Source organism: Cololabis saira, chromosome 6, assembly GCF_033807715.1.
Source record: "Cololabis saira isolate AMF1-May2022 chromosome 6, fColSai1.1, whole genome shotgun sequence".
NCBI lineage: Eukaryota > Metazoa > Chordata > Actinopteri > Beloniformes > Belonidae > Cololabis > Cololabis saira.
Window position 1 is genome coordinate 13,725,197 of NC_084592.1, and position 14,604 is coordinate 13,739,800.

The window sequence follows — 14,604 nt, forward strand, 5'->3', positions numbered from 1 at the left end:
AAGAAAAGAAGTGCAGGGATGGGGTAGGGGCAGAAATAGAGAGAGGCAGCCAGAGAGGGAGGGATGGAGAGAGAGGGGGGGATGGAAAGGGAGAGGGAGGGAGGGAGCACAGAGACGAGTAGTCACTTGCCTCCGCTCCACGCAGCTTCAGTAAAGCCCTGAGGTGGAGAGGCTGGATGTAAAAATTTACGTGGTGGCCGAGAGGGGAAGGTCAGACTGCTGGAGTCCAAGTTCATTTTTACAGAGAAGAAGAAGAAGGAGCAGCCGAAGCAGCGGGAGGGAGGGGAGGATGTCCTGGTCATTCAGCTGATGAGAGGGGACGAGGCTTGCCATGGAGAAACTAAAAGGTCCCAACGCAGGATGCAGCAAAGGCACCTGTGGATGGAGATCACTGCTTCTCCCACAGCTCAACAGACAATCGCTGTATGTGTACGGCAGCGAGATCGCCGTGGAGAAGGAGTGCATCCGCCAGCTGCAGAGCGGAGTCTTTGTCATTCACCCTTTCAGCGTCATGAGGTATTTCATTTGTCTGATAGATTCAGGCCAGCCCTGTACATCATTGCCACACTTTCCTCGGACTATTTCTGGTTGTTTTTGGAGTTGATTAATAACAGTGTTTTAATCAGAAAGGAATGTGGACAAGAAAAAATAAATAAATTACTTGCATTACCTTGTGCATTGAGGTGAGGTACACTATTAGTTTAGTTTAATCTGATTAATTAGCTGCACTATTCTATACCTCACATTTAATATTTCTTGATATGTTCTTACTTTTGTCATTTTAATCATTTGTGTTTTGCACTAGGAGATGGTTTTTTCCTCAGCATCCCCTTCTAATGTTTGTCCTATTAATGGCTCATTAAAGGCTCCTTTCAGATCTTGTTTTTTAAATGATCCGTGGGACCTGTGATGAGCTGACAGCTGTTAAACATTACTCAACTCATCAGAATCTATTCTGGAAATGCAAAGATACACATAAAAGGATAAGTATAAAACCCAAAGCACCAGCACATTGAGCCGTGACGGACAGCAGATGAGTGCTGAAAATGATTTCTCAGTCGTTAAACTCTTGTTCTGTGCTCTAAAAGGTTTAAAAAACGGATGGCTCAGATGACTTCTTTAGGGATCGTGCCGTCAAGGATGACTGGTCTTTGCATCATCAGTCCAGCATTGTTATTAGTTGGTAAGGTGATCATATGTGGTGAAAACAGAGAGGGGATTAAACAATCGGGATCAGAGAGCAAAGCTATTTGAGCCTGGCAATTGAACCTCGGCTGAGAAGATGCGCAGTTACATTATCAGAGTATTTAGTGTGCATAAATCAGCTTGCCTTACAGGACTGTCTAATTAGCTCTCTCTCTCTGACTGATGAACCCAGACTTTCCACCACAAACCCGTGTAAGAAATCCAGATCTCAGGGGGGGCTGAGAGGTCACTCACGCTGACATGCTTCTTCTTTTTATTTCCGTGCTCCTTCTCCTGTAGGAGTTACTACATCATGGGCATGATGGCCATCACATTTTTGAACCTCATTGGGATTCCCATGGAGATAGCGTTTCTGGACGGCAACAGCGGACTGGCTTGGGAGAGTTTCAACGTGTTCTCGGACACACTGTTCCTCATAGATGTGGTTCTTAACTTCAGAATGGGTATCATAACGGAGGATGCAGAGGTGAGAGCAGCAGTGTCCTATTTTCAGACACAATCTGGAAGACGATAATCCCTGTGCGGACAGGCTCATGCAATCCATCTCTGCCCCATCTGTAATCTACTCAGTGCACGAGAGGCCAGATTTAACCTCCCGCTGAGCTCCATCCGGGACGCACACAACATTGGCACCTGCTGTTTGATTTTGTAACAGAGATTATGATGTTTTGGTTAAAGGAGTATATACCATTTCCAATTAAGTGTTATTCCGGCTGTATGCTGTTTGTTTTCATCAGCTCATGAGATTCTTGCCAATCAGAAATGGCCCATCTGTGGCCCCTTACACGCAAACATCTGGTTTTTACTCTCAGTCCAGTTCAAATTGTACATGCATGTGTTTAGTGATGCAGTCAAATGAAAGTAATAGGTGTCTTTGAGCACATTACCAGTCCAATCTGATATCTGTGGGCCCTTTCATTTTGAATTAGCTCCCAAAACTTGGTTTAGATCAAGTATTATACTGCTGCTTTGTTCTCTTTTATCTTGTGCTGAATGATTTTATTATCTTGTGTAATCTCCTTGAAATTATTTTTTGTTTGTGTTCATTTGGTTTGTTATTTAGTCCTTTATTTTTTGTTTGTTTCTTAATTATCAAATTGTACTCTTTATCGTTATTCATATATCCGATCATTTTTCTTTTGTGTAAATTCTTTGTAATTTTCATTTAATTTCTATCATCTATAGATTTCTAACTGCTCATTTGTATATTTTGTTCTTATAAGTATGATATTAAATTTTATGTTAACTATAGGTGGAGGCACCTGATAAGCTCTTTGAGTTTTCGCCTCTCCCTGCACTTTAATTTGTAAAGTTGTTACTTTTATTTGTGTAATGTTTAATTGTGCAAATAAATAAATTTAAATCTAAATCTAAATCTAAATCTATCAGGAAGCCATTCTGGATCTCAAGCTGATCCGAGCCAACTACCTGAGGACATGGTTCATACCAGACGTTATAGCAGCTTTTCCCATCGGATACATTCTGCTGTTTGCGGTAATGAATGAACAGACCATTAAAAAGTCAATAAAAACACTAATAAACAAGCAAAATCCCCCAAGAATAACTCAAAAATGTGTTTTTTCTCTTTGCACCCCCAGGACTTACATTACCACAGCGATGACAACCCATCCAAGACCAACAGGATGATGAGGATTCTGATGTTTGTGCGGATTCTCAGCTTGATCCGGCTGGCTCGAGTGTCCCGACTGGTCAGGTTCTTCAACGAAGTGGAGAAAGTACGTTTAAACAGTCTGCAAATCTCACTGAAATTCAATCAGGCTTTTCCCTCCCTGCTGATACGTCACCACGTCACTGACAAGTCTGGCTTTGAACACATATATAATTTATTTAAAGAGCTAATTGATGTGTGATTTGGTTATTTATTTATTTTTTGCCTGTACTTCTCTCAATCCAACAACGTTATCCATTAAACAGCGAGACCAAACATGACACAGTTGGAGAAAATAGACTTCACATCAATCTTAATCTCATTGTGATTCATGTAACAGTATACTGGAGACTGGCTTCTCTGACCTCGATATTTCAGGAACATCTCTGTTCTCTTGGATGTGCATGACTCTAAAAAACCTTGGTCTATAAAAGTTTCACGGCAGGGTGCTTGCTTGATGATCCTGCACTCCCTGCAAAACCTGGGAACGTTTTCACTCTTCTAGTCATTTCTGTTCAGGGATCACATCAAGTTATAGGTTAGTGAGCATGAAAATACTGAACATGTCATCGTTTGAAGCCACAACAGATCGCCATGTTTTTTGTGGAAAAAAGATAATAAGAAGAATATAGATTATACAGATATAGATTCCTTCTTTTGTTTTTGAAAACCAAACAAATTAATGAACACACACACACACACACACACACACACACACACACACACACACACACACACACACACACACACACACACACACACACACACACACATTACATTCAATAAAAAGAAAAAGAAAGGGGAATGAGAAAAGGGGAAAAAAGGGGAAAAGGAGGAAAAGAGAGAAGGAAGAAAGGAGAGAGAGATAAAAAAAAAGATTTTCTGTAATGCAATTACAAAAACAAAAATGTCATACATTCTGGATTCATTACAAATCAACTGAAATATTGCAAGCCTTTTATTATTTTAATATTGCTGATCATGGCTTACAGTTTAAGAAAACTCAAATATCCTATCTCAAAAAATTAGAATATTCTGGGAATCTTAATCTTAAACTGTAAACCATAATCAGCAATATTAAAATAATAAAAGGCTTGCAATATTTCAGTTGATTTGTAATGAATCCAGAATGTATGACATTTTGTTTTTTTAAGTGCATTACAGAAAATAAAGAACTTTATCACAATATTCTAATTTTCTGAGACAGTTCCGTAGATGAGATGAGTTTATCAGCGTATTTTGTGGAGTTTTGGTTGGACTGATGTTCTTCCTTGTTTGCAGCAGCTTCACTGCAGGAACCTTCCTCTCCCTGAACACTTGTATTTTATTGACAGGACCAATGTCTGATTTAAAATTGCCTTGTTCTGGATATAAAACTTTGAAATGTACTGGTACTTTTGGGGTGGAGCTTGCAGCTCTGAATATTTTTTTAAGATTTTGCAGCTCTAGTGGACTTTATTCAAAGTGTAGACAGGAAGGGGATAGAGAGAGAGAATGGGGATGACATGCAGCAAAGGGCCACAGGCTGGGACCCAGCAGCTCTGAATATTTCTGAACAGAACGGTATTCCTGTTGTCTTTTTTCAGGTTTCTGTCAACCTCAGCTATAACTATGAACGTCACACTATTTTTTTTTTTCTTAAGCACTATTTAGAGACAGTCGCTCAAATCACAGAGTTCCCATCTGAATGAGGAGAGAGCGGTGAGAGCGAAGCAGTGAATGAGGTTAGGTTCCAACATATATCTAAAAACAGTTTTTTCAGGCTTTGAGTGACTGCAGCTGAAATAGACGTTGATTTTTCACTCCACTGTATCTTTGCACAGAAGTGGCCTCTGCACCCCCGACACATCAACGGGGAGAGATGCTGCTCCTTCATGCGTTAGCAGACTCATTTGCCAAATTGTAGTAGGACTTTAGAGCTCGGTTGACGTGGAGAGGACCGGGCTCTAAAAGGCTGTTAGTTCACTGGAGAAAGTCCCTTCTACTTGAAGGGCTGGGGACTTTTAGTGATGAACAGAGGTGTCAAGTAACGAAGTACAAATACTTCGTTACCTTACTTAAGTAGAAATGTTGGTTATCTATACTTCACTGGAGTAATTATTTTTCAGACGACTTTTTACTTTTACTCCTTACATTTTCAAGCAATTATCTGTACTTTTTACTCCTTACATTTTAAAAACAGCCTTGTTACTCTATTTCATTTTGGCCTTTAAAAAAAAACTATCCAGTTAAATTGCTCCATCCGGATAGAGTGAATTTGGTTGTGGTTGTTTCAGATGTTCTTGTCCAGTTTTGTTCTTACATCCGTTCCCTCAGATTCCTGCAACTAAACTTGGATGTACATTCCAATAAAGGTTAGGATAAATGATAACATGCCTCTGAAGTTTGACTTTTTGCACCATTACAATACTTATAGGCAACTAGTCATCATATCTGCTGCTCTCTGAAACACATGTTAATGCTCAATAGTACACATATATGGTTCTTTAATATATTTGCATTATAAGATTTTGTAATGCAAATGCATACATTCATTTTCAATGGCTTTTGTCCTTAATGGCTTACATTACTTTTACTTTTATACTTTAAGTAGTTTTGAAACCAGTACTTTTATACTTTTACTTGAGTAAAAAACTTGAGTTGATACTTCAACTTCTACAGGAGTATTTTTAAACTCTAGTATCTATACTTCTACCTGAGTAATGAATGTGAATACTTTTGACACCTCTGGTCATGAAGGGGCTTAAGCCAAACTATCCTGTCTCCTCTTTTATTTCACGAGTTATTGTTTTCCTTTCTTCAGACTGCTTAAAATAAAAGATCAAACATTCAGATTTTGTTAAAGTTTTATGTTTTTCAGATGCAGCTAGTTTTTCTAGACACCAGTGGTCCTCAGGATTTGTTTCTTCAAGTTTCTTGTCTCCAGGTTACGTGTCATCTCATGTGCTGCTTTTCTCCATGTAAAGCACATCTGCTTAGTGCTTTCACTTTTTATCTACTACTACTTTACTAATTATCCTCAGTCTCTGAACTTGTTTTTCCCACAGTTCTTTGCTCTTGGGTCCATTTCCGTTTTGCGTCCTTAGTATCAGAGTGGGGGCTGGAGTTTCTGTGCCATTTTCACGGACCGTAGCAGAGCTGCTTTCATATTACCAGCGTTTTCTGTCTTGTTTATTCCCTTTTTTTCCCTTCCAAGTCTGTCTCCTGCATGGATAACTTAGTATGGCTGATACAGAATGGTTATATAATCTGAAATCAAACAGATATTATCTGGGAAAAGAACCAGACTTACCTCAGGCCTATCATAAATATCCAAAGTTTGCAGATTGATGTCCAGTTCCTGCTCTGGGGAAGATAGTGGTGTGTGCCCAGTTTTCTTCTCAGATGGCATTATTCAATTATTCAAGGTGCAAATTAAGTGGTTTGGATAACCTAACTAAACTGTTGTGTTGCTTACAGCCTGTCTGAGCACCAGACTGCTCATGTTTCTTGCCTTGTCTGACAAACCCTTCTGCTTTTTCTTCAGTTTCACTATAAAAGTAGATGTCAAGTCCTTGCAATAATCAAATGTGAAGTCAAAATTCTGCTTCACTTAAAACTTTCTTTGAGGAGCAAAATGACTAGAAATATTGCACACATCTTATCTAAGACGAACTGACAGGAACGATTTGTTGTGAGTATAATTTCCTGCACTCATGTTTCACATCTCTCTCATGTGACAGGTTTCAAATGCAAACCTGGAGGTGGTCCGCCTCTTCTTCCGCGTCTTGTCTCTTTTTATGATGATTTTCCTGCTGTGTCACTGGAACGGCTGCATCCAGTACTTTGTACCAATGCTGGAGGAGTTCCCCTCTGACTGCTGGGTTCGGAAAGAAAACCTGATGGTAAAACTCCCCTAACCTCTCTCTAAATGAACTGCACTTCAGAAAAACGTCCTACACAGAATCAATAACCAACATTTTTCTTCCAGAATGCCACAGTCATTGTAAAATACTCTTGGGGGGTGTTTCGAGCTCTCTCCCAGATGATTGCTCTCTCTTACGGCTCCATGGACGCGCCAACAAGTACGAATCATTTATTTTCATCTTCCACTTCAGATCTGTAAACTACAGAAGAGTATAAGGACCATGCAGGAGAAAAAATATTTGAGAGGAGAAGATTTTTTTTTATTGTGCACTTTGAGAAAAAAGTCAAAATGTCAAGATTAATGTTGAAATACAATTTCGAGAAAAAAGTCGAAATGTTGAGAAAAAAGTCGAAATGTCGAGATTAATGTTGAAGCACAATTTCGAGAAAAAAGTCGAAATGTTGAGGAGAAAAAAGTCGAAATGTCGAGAATAATGTTGAAGTACAAATTCGAGAAAAAAGTCGAAATGTTGAGAAAAAATTCTAAATTTCGTGAATAAAGTTGAAATGTTGAGAAAAAAGGCGAAATTTTGACTTTATTGTGGAAATTGTATTTCAACATTATTCTTGACATTTCGACTTTTTTTCTCGACATTTCGACTTTTTTCTCGACATTTCGACTTTTTTCTCGAAGTGCACAATAAAAAAAATCTTCCCCTCTCAAATATTTTTCTCCTGCATGGCCCTAATACTCTTCCGTAGTAAACTGCAAACTCACATTAAACTTATTTCGTGTTGTTTTTCTCTCCAGATTATGTTGAGCTGTGGATCGTCATGGTCAGCATGGTGTCCGGCTGTCTCATGTACACTGTCCTTGTGGCCAACGCTACGGCCATGATCGCCAACGTAGACCCGGCGGCCAAGGAATACAAGAGCAAGGTCATCATGGATGACACTAACTATCCCATAGCAAATACATCTGTTCAATTACACGTCAGGCTGTATTTCCAGAGGGGAAGCATGTACCCTGCCAGTACTAAAGTATACGCACTTTTGTAGAGTGGAGCTCTAAATTTAAGATAAATGTTTCAACATGAAGCATGGATGGATCTTCATTAGGATTTTTGTGCCTGAAAGTGTCTCTCTCAACAGATGAGTCGTTTGGAGCACTACATTGCCTTCATGAAGCTGCCGCCGGAGCTGCACCTCCGCATTAACAACTACTACCAGGCTCGTTACGGAGGGAAGTGGTTTGATGAGAAGGACGTCATGGACACGATGTCCTCAGCACTAAAAGAGGTGCAGTTAGAAATTAGTCGCATATGTCCGATATATCTTTTAACATATTAGATGTTGTTACTTTTATGAAGTGTCTGTTGTGCAGAATTAGCATTAAGACTCATTCTAGTCTGTTGTAATGCTTCTTTTTATACAGGACTGTCTCAGAAAATTAGAATATTGTGATAAAGTTCTTTATTTTCTGTAATGCAATTAAAAAAACAAAAATGGCATACATTCTGGATTCAGAATGTATGACATTATGGCTTACAGTTTAAGATTAAGATTCCCAGAATATTCTAATTTTTTGAGATAGGATATTTGAGTTTTCTTAAGCTGCAAGCCATGATCAGCAATATTAAAATAATAAAAGGCTTGAAATATTTCAGTTGATTTGTAAAGAATCCAGAATGTATGACATTTTTGTTTTTGTAATTGCATTACAGAAAATCACAATATTCTAATTTTCTGAGACAGTCCTGTATGGTGAACTTATTATCATATGCTGGGTTGCATTTTGGGATGTGAGCGCCATCTAAAGATATTGCTACGTGTGTAACTATAGTTTTAACTTTTTTTGGCCGACATTGTTTATCATAATTTTCAAATTTAGTGGAAAAGGGAAGTGATGGAGACAAGAAAAGATAAAAGGTGGACCTTACAAACAGGAAACGATCATCAGTGTTTGGGCTGACGCACCACCTCCCCTCAGATGCCGGGGTTTTTCTATTTAAGGATGCACTGATCTTAAAAGTTACCAGTTTGTGGAAGCTCGCAAACATTTTGCAGTGACTTTGTGTGATATCCACCAATCCAGCACTCACTCTGTGGATTTGTTATCGGTGAGTGTTGAAAGATGTTAAACTGTTAAAGGTCTGCTATAGATCTTACCTTTTGCTTGCAGTGGACAGATAAGTTCATCATTTTGTTGGACACAGTTGAGTGATTATTTTAGAGACTGTTACGGTATGTACACAAAAACGTGTTAGTGAATGTTGGATTGGAGGGTGTACACATGCAAAATACAGTATCTGGGCTTCCAAAATCTTTATAATATGGCAAAAATAACTTTGGTATTTGTTCAGTTTACATAATAAGAACAGATTTTTGAAGGGACAGCAAGAATGAATTTAAGAAGTAGTATGTATAACCCATGTAGAGCGATTAATCATGTGTTTAACCTCTTGACCTGTGTTTTATTAATATTATATTCACATTTATGTGGATATTTTGCTCTTGCAGGGCTCTTGAACACTTTTTATCTATTTTTTCAGCAAATCCTGATGGTGATGTGCAGCCGACTGCTAAGAAAAGTGCCAATGTTCAAGGACCGAGATGAAAACTTGATCAATACTATCCTGCCCAAACTGGAGTATGAAGTGTTCCAGGAAGGAGACGTCATCGTTCGTCAGTACGTCCCCGGTGACCGCATGTTCTTCATCGACCACGGCGAGGTTCTCATGGAGACAGATTCCTACGAGAGAGAGCTGTGTGATGGAGACTACTTTGGAGGTGGGTTAGATTCACTCCGTTGAACTTCAGGTTACACTGAAGAAAGTTGTAATTTACAGCTTATATTAGAATGCATTCAGGTATGGAAACACATTATAGTATTACAAGCAAGCAATGAAAGAAATGCACCATATGGGGTTTTTTTTAAGGATTGTTTTTGGTAACAACCAAGTTCATAAGATGCCTCAAACTGTTTCTGTGATTACATTTTGTCCTAAATAACAAAAATCAGGTGCGTTGCCAAAGGCATATTCGTGGGCCAGTGAACAGCAAATGAGACATGCAGTTGGGAACAACATTCTGTTACAACAATATTTGTTATTTCTTTCCTAACTTAAGTAAACAGCATCATTTAGATAAGATTTCTGTGCTAATACAAAATAAAAATCAAACACAAACAGACTTAAAATTCCTCCTCCAAAAGTACAACCAACAAAGCCTGATTTAAAGTTGAAGCTGGAGGAAGACAAAGATGGGAAGGTTCAATAATTAATCTCCAAACTGGCTCATGGAAGTAACTTTCCCCTAAAAATCAGAACATTCACTGAACTACATATCTTTAAACCCGTACTTTCATAAACTCATTCACAGACTGTTTTGGTTGGGACTTTGGGAGATGTGATTTTGTATTACCAAGTGTCTCAAAGGCCTTGCAGCTACTTGTCAGAGCTCATACAGCTTCAGACTTCAGTCAGGGCACTGAGGTCCCCGAATCCCACTCTTCTGGGATCTAAACTGGGAACAGAGGCGAGGCATCTTTGATTGTGGCACTGAAACTGTGGAACAAACCTCCCCAGACCATTGAACCCTTTAAATTATAGATGAAAACCTTTCTTTTCCTGCTTGCTTTTATCTATCATACAGTTTATATTGTTTTGTTTTTAATTACAGGACTGTCTCAGAAAATTAGAATATTGTGATTTTCTGTAATGCAATTACAAAAACAAAAATGTCATAAATTCTGGATTCATTACAAATCAGCTGAACTATTGCAAGCCTTTTATTATTTTAATATTGCTGATTATGGTTTACAGCTTAAGAAAACTCAAATATCCTATCTAAAAAAATTAGAATATTCTGGGAATCTTAATCTTAAACTGTAAACCATAATCAGCAATATTAAAATAATAAAAGGCTTGCAATATTTCAGTTGATTTGTAATGAATCCAGAATGTATGACATTTTTTTTTTTTAATTGCATTACAGAAAATAAAGAACTTTATCGCAATATTCTAATTTTCTGAGACAGTCCTGTACATCTGTTTTATGGTCAACTCACTCTTTTATGAGGTAGCTTATGTTTATAGTTAATTTCAGGGATTTTAAAAAATTATTTAGTGTGTGTGTGTGTTTGTGAGAGAGAGAGCGAGAGAGAGAGAGAAAGAGAGAGACCTGAGATGGTCAAACATGTCCTGTCAAGCAGATACAGTTTTATTTATTCTTTCACATATTTTTTTAATTAATGTGTCCTCTTTAATTCTTTGATTTAAGGAGGGAAAATATTGTTTATCTATTTGGCATTACACCTATACGATTAATCAGGCTTCAGGTCTTAACTCTACGAGCTAGGTTTATTTCATTTGGGATTAATTGTCAGAGCTCATCCTTGTCATTGGGGCTTTACTGGCTCATTAACCGACGGTTTTATGGTTCCTTCTGTGTCTTCAGAGACATGTGTCCTGACCAAAGGCAAACATCTGGCCACAGTGAAGGCGGTGATTGACTGCCAGTGCTTCTCTCTGTCGTATAAGGATTTACAGGATGTGCTTGAGGGCTTTCCAGAAGTGAAGAAAGACCTAGAAAACTTGGTACAGCTCGACCCTGATGAACTTCTTTAGGATCAGACACAGCGCCTGAACTTTTGACGTCACGAGGAGGACAGAAGCCATGCAATTCCAGGACATTTTATGCACTTGAGTGACGGTGATGCTCTCATGTGGAGTCCGATTAGGGATTATTCACTGATGAAATGGACAATTAAGAGCATCTTTTTAATCTGGGAGTGGTTCTCTTTTCTGATGCATCATAAGCAATAAAAAAAGACTTCAACAGAAAAGACAGTAGGACATTTGGTCTGAGCCTCCTTTGTTGATGAGGTTGCAACTTAGCAACTGTTGTTTTGACAGTTGAAAGATTGTGCAGGCAAAAAAATTGTGCAAAAATGGTTCTGGCTGCTCCTGTCATTTCTGGTTCAAGGGAAAGCACTCTTTCTTGTTTTCCTCATGCCAGACACATTTGTCTCGGGTGGTGAAACGTCTTAAATTCAAGGACTGCACCTGCAAAATCATCACCTAGGAGCAAGGCTGGCGTCAGAGAATAAAGCTCTGTGACATTTCCAGGAATCAATATCAATGACAAATATGTGTAATCTTAACATTTGTGAGTCAACTACTCAGTGTTGCAAAGGTTTTATTTTGTGCTAAACAATGTCCTTTTGGAAAGCTTTGTTTCTAACTAGATGTTTTTCTCGCTTGACCTAATAAAGCCATAGGTTTATTTAAACCATGAGTAAGCAATAGAAACAAAAACAATAATAATAATGAATAAATTGTTTCAAACATGACTTACATGAAATTGTAACTGGAACTTGGAAAAGGAAAGTTACCCTAGCAAAAGTCCAGATGGGCCCCTGTTTGGTGCTTAATGACGGTTGTGCAGGACAAAACAAGTAATGAGTGTCAGTGTTATGAGATGAAAATTCAGATTTTAGTCGGATTGCTGGCAGGTTTTGGGGCAAATTCTTTTTTGGTGTATGCTTTATGTGTGACCGGACCTCTCCTGCAGGGCCACCAAGGCTCTGCAGGACCTGAAGCTGCACTTTACTGGTCAGCAGAGGCTATGAAGCTCCGTATAACACTTAAGGAACTCTCCTGGCATTACGTCAAAATAATATCCCACTATATAACATCTCTCTGTTTTTATTAGTATAGAATTTGGTCAAAATAAAAGTTACATTTTCATTACCTTAGAATGAGCTTTTCCCCCCCCAAGGACAACACTGTTGTGTTGATCTTTTGATGGTTTATGTCTGCCTGTGAGAGAGACCTGAGTAAGCAAGTTTCTTTTGGTGAGGGACCAAATAGAAGAGGGCAAAGTGAAGGCTTAAAATAGCTTTTAAATTAAAATATGTTTGAAAACACACTTTTACCCCCGGGGAGTACCAGATGGGGTGATTAAAACATAAGACTGCCATTAAAAAGGTTGAATACACAGAAATCCTGAAACAGATTGAAATTTCACTTGTGAGACTACCATGCAATATGTTTGGTATTATGAAACAGAAGAGAAGAAGATTAAGACTTATTTAGAGGTTAGAAGAAGTCAAAATGAAGGACTGTTCAGTAGATTGTGATTATTCACAAGGGAATAGGCAAGGAGATGATATATCAATAACTTACAACAGTAAAGGTGGGAAATGTTCATCAGTCAATATGTATACTGTTTCATGGTATGTCCTGATTATCTGCAGCCAGCCGCCGACTGATTCATTACTCATTATTTATAATCATGTCTACAGCAAGGCCAGAGTCGATGCAGATGGATTTCAGAGCGGTTTTGTAAGCAGGATTTTAAAACTAGCAGGGCTAATGTCAAAAAATCTGATGAGGAAGTGAGAAATGTGAGAAACTTTGTTGATTGTTTCTGTTTTTTATTTACCAGTAAAGTGCCCTCATGGCTTTTCTTGTAAAGTGGTGCAACTTATATCAACTGAATTCCACTTGATGCAGCTTACTTAAAAAAATTAAAAAGAGCATTAATCTTGGTCACATTTACTCTGGTCAGCACGTTTATGACTATTTCATGACTATACGGGGAACTCTGACCTCTTTTTGTCTCCTCAGGTGAAGCACCATCAGCCAAAACGGCCGTTTACAGCTTTAATAGGCGGTTATGAATGCACAAACTTAACATGACCCAATCTAATGCATCATTATCTCCCGTACAGTATTACAACAGACCTAAAACTGATCAAGCTGCAAGCTTGTTTTGTTTTTTGTTTGTTTGTTCGACAATTTCATTCCTTTTGTGAAAGTTTATGCAATTTCCTGAGTTCTTAATGATATTGCATGTTTGTGACATGTTTTAGTCGAAAGACGACAGAGATGCAGCACAAAAACTCCCCTTTTCAATCACATCTTTTCAATCATATCTCAACTCACATTGGGTGAGGATGAAGTTGTAGAGGCTGAATAATTCTGCTCTCATCTGGGTCTGCGGTGTGACGATGAACGGCTGTGACACATTTCCACACTCAGGTGGCCTCAAACAAGGTGGCGAGGTTATGTGGTGTCAGAGTTGTGGAGGCGTCAGTCTCTTCAGATAAATTCTCAAATATACACACAAATCCCAACATGTTCCTCTTAATAGGGATTTCAACAAAATCAAGTGTACTTTTCCAGCGCATCTCCAACTCCACCTTCTTATCAAAATAGTGACTTTAAGCTCCAGAAAGACGAGTATGACGACGTGGCAGAACAGCAGTCGACTCAGGACACAACAGAAACTTCACCCATCGTTTGTTTGGAGTCCATTTACACCTATGTCAAGCTGAAAAAACTTTTACAAATACAGACAAATTATTACTCTCACCTTACGGTATGAAGACATTCAGTCTGACACCAGCGCCGGTCACAGAGAAGGGCATCATTATTGATAAATTGCGTGAGAATAAAGCGTAAAAACTTAAACGTAAAAAAACAAAACTTGATCTAAATGTAAATGTAAATGTACTTTATTCATATAGCCCTTTACAGTCACCACTAGGTGAGCCAAAGTGCTTTACAGAATAAAACATACAGAAATACAACATTTGTCATAAGACAGAGCAAAAAAAAAAAGAATAAAAAAAGAATAAAAACATGCTCATTTTATTCCCAAAACAAACATAAAGAAAGAGAAAAATAAGACCAAAAAAAGTTGTCTTACTTGGGATCCACCCTGCAACAAGTTGTGTGCCATAAAACCAATGTTTTCCAGAAACATGGCTACCAACTCTCACACTTTCCTAATTTGGACATGTTCCAATTCATTTGTATGGGGAAGTGTGTCCACAGGTTTGAGTGGTGGTGAATATCAGATGAAGAAAAAGAAGG

The 14,604-nt window shown here is 38.4% G+C and overlaps 1 protein-coding gene across 1 annotated transcript; it reads left to right on the forward strand.

The window, feature by feature from the left end:
* The first annotated feature begins 165 nt into the window (after positions 1-165).
* On the forward strand, positions 166-13,555 carry hcn5 (hyperpolarization activated cyclic nucleotide-gated potassium channel 5). Its single transcript, XM_061723320.1, has 10 exons — positions 166-516; positions 1,486-1,672; positions 2,596-2,700; positions 2,805-2,942; positions 6,598-6,759; positions 6,846-6,939; positions 7,533-7,660; positions 7,874-8,020; positions 9,274-9,511; positions 11,180-13,555. Exons 1-10 carry the CDS (start codon positions 332-334, stop codon positions 11,347-11,349), a joined length of 1,554 nt encoding a protein of 517 aa, XP_061579304.1. The 5' UTR covers positions 166-331; the 3' UTR covers positions 11,350-13,555.
* The last annotated feature ends 1,049 nt before the right edge of the window (positions 13,556-14,604 follow it).